At 44.0% G+C, this 7,314-nt stretch overlaps 1 protein-coding gene across 1 annotated transcript in view; it reads right to left on the bottom strand.

Annotated features, from left to right (window-relative positions):
• LOC310774637 (thyroid hormone receptor alpha-like) overlaps positions 1 to 6,998 on the bottom strand; it is a gene marked incomplete at its 3' end in the record, with an annotated part of 68,394 nt that extends 61,396 nt beyond the window's left edge. The window contains exon 1 of the mRNA XM_083634737.1: positions 6,888 to 6,998. Coding sequence (XP_083490863.1) covers positions 6,888 to 6,943 — 56 coding nt within the window. The 5' untranslated portion in view covers positions 6,944 to 6,998. The remainder of the gene's footprint in view (positions 1 to 6,887) is intronic.
• Between the last annotated feature and the right edge of the window lie 316 nt (positions 6,999 to 7,314).

Here is a 7,314-nt window from a genome sequence, read left to right on the forward strand (position 1 = left end):
ATACCACTTCTAACACGCTGAAGGGAGGAAATACGCTTGGGGGCGCACAAGGATGCACCGCGCTGCTTTTTCCTCTATACCGACTGTGGGATTCACCACCGCCACCTCCTTTTTTTCGCCCCAGCGACAATTACATCTGATTTGGCGAGGAATGTAATTATTAAAAGCATTTACTGTAATTGGGTTTATGGTTAAAAAGCATCGACAGCACTGTTGCCAGAGGGCATGTTGGAAAACCTCTGAACCAGCAATTAAGTGGGCACCGTGATCTGCTCCGAAAAGCTGCTTGACTGGGAGCTCTTGGCTATAACTGCACAGGATGAAAAGAAGGCGTCGTGCTGCATGAGAATGATATACTCCTGCATATAGCAACCCCCCATTACTGCAAAGTCTTTGCTACTGTAAATGCAACGCGCTGCAAGTGGCCTTGCATCAGCCGTAGTGCTGCGCGCTGGGAGGAGTGATGCAAGCAGAAATGCTGCAAACAGCGATGTTAATGATGAATCGACAATCAATTAATCGCCGTTAAGAATCCGATCGATCAAACATATATGAACCGATTGATCGACGATGTAGGCTATGTGCTATTTTCTTTTCTTTCTTTTTTTTGGGGGCGTAAATGTAACTTTCACTGCTCATACAGAGGAAGAAGAAAGCCAAGCAAGCTAGACAGAAAGTCCAGTGTGGGAGAATTACACCCAGAAAGACAACAGTGTTTATTGTAAACGTTGTAATACAATGTTGAAATATGTCACGTCCACAAGCACAATGACAGCTAATGCAGGAAGTTTGGTTGTTGATTGACTTGTTGAGTAGGCCTAAAGACAGCATTTTCTTTATATAATGATTCATTTATTAATTGATCGTTAATATGACCAATTAATCAATCAAACAAATGTATAAAGATTTGCATCCCTATATCTGCAAATAGAAATCATCCACTTCTGGCTAAATCCAACAGGACATACACTGTATAGAACAGAACAGAACAGTATGTAGCATAATTATTTTAAATAATAATAATACAAATCACAGTGTGCTTATGAACAAGCTGACGGTTGATACGGTTACTTTCTACAGTGTGCTACAAGCTCCGAAATATGCATCAAGTTGCATTTATACAGAAGGCTGAGTGTAATACTGACCGTAACTCATGAAAACCTCTGAAAACTCTCTTCTGAGTGGATTTGTAGTCCAGACTGATACGTAGAGTGAAACAGAATGGAGTGGATTTGTAGTCCAGACTGATTAGTGAAACAGAATGGAGTGGATTTGTAGTCCAGACTGATACATAGAGTGAAACAGAATGGAGTGGATTTGTAGTCCAGATGATTAGTGAAACAGAATGGAGTGGATTTGTAGTCCAGACTGATTAGTGAAACAGAATGGAGTGGATTTGTAGTCCAGACTGATACGTAGAGTGAAACAGAATGGAGTGGATTTGTAGTCCAGACTGATTAGTGAAACAGAATGGAGTGATTTGTAGTCCAGACTGATACGTACAGTGAAACAGAATGGAGTGGATTTGTAGTCCAGACTGATTAGTGAAACAGAATGGAGTGGATTTGTAGTCCAGACTGATTAGTGAAACAGAATGGAGTGGATTTGTAGTCCAGACTGATATGTAGAGTGAAACAGAATGGAGTGGATTTGTAGTCCAGACTGATATGTAGAGTGAAACAGAATGGAGTGGATTTGTAGTCCAGACTGATTAGTGAAACAGAATGGAGTGGATTTGTAGTCCAGACTGATTAGTGAAACAGAATGGAGTGGATTTGTAGTCCAGACTGATTAGTGAAACAGAATGGAGTGGATTTGTAGTCCAGACTGATTAGTGAAACAGAATGGAGTGGATTTGTAGTCCAGACTGATTAGTGAAACAGAATGGAGTGGATTTGTAGTCCAGACTGATGCATAGATTGAAACAGAATGGAGTGGATTTGTAGTCCAGACTGATTAGTGAAACAGAATGGAGTGGATTTGTAGTCCAGACTGATTAGTGAAACAGAATGGAGTGGATTTGTAGTCCAGACTGATGCATAGATTGAAACAGAATGGAGTGGATTTGTAGTCCAGACTGATATGTAGAGTGAAACAGAATGGAGTGGATTTGTAGTCCAGACGGATATGTAGAGTGAAACAGAATGGAGTGGATTTGTAGTCCAGACGGATATGTAGAGTGAAACAGAATGGAGTGGATTTGTAGTCCAGACTGATATGTAGAGTGACACAATGTGAGGTAACATTGTTTTTACTGCTCCATCATCCCTCATTTGCAGCACAAATGCAGGAAACCTCCCTGTGTGTTTTATGGACAAACTTCACCTGTGTTTCATCTGGCATGACGGGGGTAGATGATGACAGAATTTACATTTTGGGCTGAACTGTTCCTCTCACATGGCTAGCTTAATGATCACATATTAATATTATATACATGTATTATTATTTATGTCAAAAGTTGCTGAATATGGTTGACAGTTTTCCATTCTATAGGTGCAGCCAGAGGGCATCTCCTCTGTCCTGCCCCCTGGCTGCACATTGGTAAGCATCGCGTCACCTCAAAGAGCCAGAACGGTGCTAAACAACTGAGGGGAAGGGGAGGGATTGAATTAAGCCCACTGTCGTGCAGAGTCGGCCAATCGCGTCCAATGTCATTAGCAGCCAGTCCAATCAGAGGCGGGAGTGCTTAATTCCTCATTCTTTTAATTATCCCCCAAGTGCAGTGGGGACTCAATAATTAGCTGGCACTTGGTACAGGTAGAGGAGCACACATCCAAAGGGCACAAATATATAGACAGATGGCAAGTAACTGTGAATACACACTGGAGAGTGAGAGAGATTAACTCCAACATGCGCACGCGCACGCACACACACACACACACATACACGCACGCAGACACACACACACACACACACACACACACACACACACACACAGACGCACACACACACACACACACACACGCACACAGACACACGCACGCACACACGCGCACACACACACACACACACACACACACACATACACACACAAAGGGTCATATGTCTACCAAGAAATACAGTGCTCTCAGTCACACAGGAAGACAAGTGAAGCACACAGCCTACATCAGTCATACAGCCAGAGCCACACCACCTGTCCCTGTCCCCAGCGCCCAGAGTTGTTAATCTATTGACAGGTGTCCATGTTAGCCGAGGAATCCATGCCGGCTCCAGAGCCTTGGCTTCCTCTCCAGCCCTGGTAATATGGCACATGGAGACACAGTAGAGGGGAATTTGATTCGGCATTCTAGGCAGACAGCTAGCGTCTCTCCACAGGACAAATGGATCATAACACACGCACGGGTGTGCGTGTACACACACACACACGCACGCACGCACGCACGCACGTACGCACACACACACACGCACGCACACACACGCACACACACACTAAACTGAATCTGATTCGTCTTCTTTTCCATGTTATTTTTAAAGCGTTTCGAGTGGACAGAATGTGTGCGGTGGAGAGACACAGGAAAGATGAGAGGGTGAGAGAGGAGGATAACAAAGGTGAGGAGTCACATTCAAATCTATGATCTGCGCCTAATGTTGCCTTCAAGTGCTCCTCCTGTCGTCCTACTTCACAGTTTCAAAGTCACAAGTAGTACTGCTATTTGGTTTTAGAGTTTCAAGCAACACAGTGCTACTTTGTGCAGAATGGGCATCAGGCTTAACATTGATGTTTTCATGACTTTATAAACCCAAAGCTGTTGTATATTTATGACATCATATAAATAGACTCTAGGCTAAATATGATCTCTTGTTATCTCTTCAGTATGAAGAGGAGCACTTAAAGCACAGCAAGGTTAAACAAAGTGAAAAGACACGCTGTTAATTGCTTTTACCATCAACTGTTGACATAGCTTCCGTGCTTTCTTTCACCACCATTTGAACTCCAACTCAAGTTAATGAACTGTCCTTTGCACATTGGGCCTGCTCTCTCAAGGCCAACGCAGATTGACTGATAACCCTGCCGTTTACCCAGAAGCCTCTCTGCTGCTCCACGGGGAGGCCCCTCCCTTCTGTGAGAGGGGGGTCCCATTTCACTAATGCTATGTTTTCATTAATGAGAAGGGGCTTAAACAGCACCTTGTTTGTGTGTGTTTGGGCCTGAGCGACGGGCCGGACCCACGGGCTCCACTTCTTAACAGACTGTCAAAAAACATACAAAGAGTGGCGAGGTGGAGGACTGGCAGGGTTCAATGGGAATGAACTACCCGCCTAGTTGTCTGGGTTCTCTGAAAACAGTCCAGAGAGAGGAAGAGAAAGAGGGGGAGAGAGGGTACAAATCTTTTGCTTTTTTGAAAAAGGTTGAAATGGTACAGAGAGGTAGAAACAGATGTAGAAACAGAGAGGTAGAAACAGAGGTAGAAACACATGTAGAAGCAGAGAGGTAGAAACAGAGGTAGAAACAGAGGTAGAAACACATGTAGAAGCAGAGAGGTAGAAACAGAGGTAGAAACAGAGGTAGAAACAGATGTCGAAACAGATGTCGAAACAGAGAGGTAGAAACAGAGGTAGAAACAGAGGTAGAAACAGATGTAGAAACAGAGGTAGAAACAGAGGTAGAAACAGAGGTAGAAACAGATGTAGAAACAGAGGTAGAAACAGATGTAGAAACAGAGGTAGAAACAGATGTAGAAACAGAGAGGTAGAAGCAGAGAGATAGAAACAGAGGTAGAAACAGAGAGGTAGAAACAGAGGTAGAAACAGAGGTAGAAACAGATGTAGAAACAGAGAGGTAGAAACAGAGAGATAGAAACAGATGTAAAAACAGAGGTAGAAACAGAGGTAGAAACAGAGAGGTAGAAACAGATGTAGAAACAGAGGTAGAAACAGATGTAGAAACAGAGGTAGAAACAGATGTAGAAACAGAGGTAGAAACAGAGGTAGAAACAGAGAGGTAGAAACAGAGGTAGAAACAGATGTAGAAACAGAGGTAGAAGCAGATGTAGAAACAGAGGTAGAAACAGAGAGGTAGAAACAGATGTAGAAACAGAGGTAGAAACAGATGTAGAAACAGAGGTAGAAACAGAGGTAGAAACAGAGAGGTAGAAACAGAGGTAGAAACAGATGTAGAAACAGAGGTAGAAACAGAGAGGTAGAAACAGATGTAGAAACAGAGGTAGAAACAGAGGTAGAAACAGAGGTAGAAACAGAGGTAGAAGCAGATGTAGAAACAGAGAGGTAGAAACAGAGGTAGAAACAGAGGTAGAAACAGAGGTAGAAACAGATGTAGAAACAGAGGTAGAAACAGAGGTAGAAACAGAGGTAGAAACAGAGGTAGAAACAGAGAGATAGAAACAGAGGTAGAAACAGAGGTAGAAACAGAGGTAGAAACAGATGTAGAAACAGAGGTAGAAACAGATGTAGAAACAGAGGTAGAAACAGAGGTAGAAACAGAGGTAGAAACAGAGGTAGAAACAGAGGTAGAAACAGAGGTAGAAACAGAGAGGTAGAAGCAGATGTAGAAACAGAGAGGTAGAAACAGAGGTAGAAACAGAGGTAGAAACAGAGGTAGAAACAGAGGTAGAAACAGAGGTAGAAACAGAGAGGTAGAAGCAGATGTAGAAACAGAGGTAGAAACAGAGGTAGAAACAGAGGTAGAAACAGATGTAGAAACAGATGTAGAAACAGAGGTAGAAACAGAGGTAGAAACAGAGAGGTAGAAGCAGATGTAGAAACAGAGGTAGAAACAGAGGTAGAAACAGAGGTAGAAACAGAGGTAGAAACAGATGTAGAAACAGAGGTAGAAACAGAGGTAGAAACAGAGGTAGAAACAGAGAGGTAGAAGCAGATGTAGAAACAGAGGTAGAAACAGAGGTAGAAACAGAGGTAGAAGCAGATGTAGAAACAGAGGTAGAAACAGAGGTAGAAACAGAGGTAGAAACAGAGGTAGAAACAGAGGTAGAAACAGAGGTAGAAACAGAGAGGTAGAAACAGAGGTAGAAACAGAGGTAGAATCAGAGGTAGAAACAGAGGTAGAAACAGAGGTAGAAACAGATGTAGAAACAGAGGTAGAAACAGAGGTAGAAACAGAGGTAGAAACAGAGGTAGAAACAGAGGTAGAAACAGAGAGGTAGAAGCAGATGTAGAAACAGAGGTAGAAACAGAGGTAGAAACAGAGGTAGAAACAGAGGTAGAAACAGAGGTAGAAACAGAGGTAGAAACAGAGGTAGAAACAGAGAGGTAGAAGCAGATGTAGAAACAGAGAGGTAGAAGCAGATGTAGAAACAGAGGTAGAAACAAATGTAGAAACAGAGGTAGAAACAGAGAGGTAGAAACAGAGGTAGAAACAGAGCTAGAAACAGAGCTAGAAACAGAGGTAGAAGCAGATGTAGAAACAGAGGTAGAAACAGAGAGGTAGAAACAGAGCAGAGGAGAAGTGAAGTGATTCACTCTCTGGTGTCCTCAGAAGACCTGGACTCTTCCAGTCATAACACCATAGCAGAGTCATGTGACTCAGGCCTGCTTTCTTTCACGGAGGGGAGGTCAGACGTTTACATCAGGGAGGGGAGGGAACAGGGGAGTTGAGGAAAGGCCCTCATGCGCAGAAGGAGGAGGGGTTTTGGTTCTACTGCATTAAATAACATTAACCTTGGCCAAGGCTCAGCGATAGAGAACACTGTGCCTATTTATCATAGCCCAACAAAGGGAAACAAGACTTCTTAATAAGAAGCAGTAGGGGGTTACATGTAGAAGCATTAGAGCAGACAGAGCAAACAAACACCACATACACCATAAATAATTAAGCAACAGACATGTTGCCAAGTCAATCAGTCAATCCCCCCTGGGTAAACAAAGGGGAAACAAAGGCTGAAGGTGTAGGAATTCATGAGGAAACTCACCGTTTCTCTTCTCCCTCTGATAGGTTAGGGTCCTGCTCCTTGGGCATGTGTTCCATTCACCTTAATTCCATCCAGCGGCCAATCATGCGAGACTGAGGCGGGCCCCACCCTCGTATGCACACTTGTCATTCGCTGGTCGGGGGGGTCAGTCAGCGAGACATGACAGGGCCCCGAGCCGGGGGTGTGCGGGTCTCCGGAGGGGAGGTTGGGATGGGGCTGGGTGTGGGGCTGCAAGATCCAGATGCTGTTGTTGAGGTTGTGATGGGTGCTGCTGGATGGGCTGGGCCTGGGGCCAGAGCGAGATCTGGCTCTCAAGAGGGTCGGGGGCGGGTGTGATCCACTCTGGAAGAGAAGAATGGACACACTCCATCACTACCACATAACAACAAGGGTTTGATGTCCTGTATCTCACACATTCTTTGCACAC

The sequence above is a fragment of the Poromitra crassiceps genome (genome assembly GCF_964638095.1).
Source record: "Poromitra crassiceps genome assembly, chromosome: 4".
In the NCBI taxonomy this organism is placed as follows: domain Eukaryota; kingdom Metazoa; phylum Chordata; class Actinopteri; order Beryciformes; family Melamphaidae; genus Poromitra; species Poromitra crassiceps.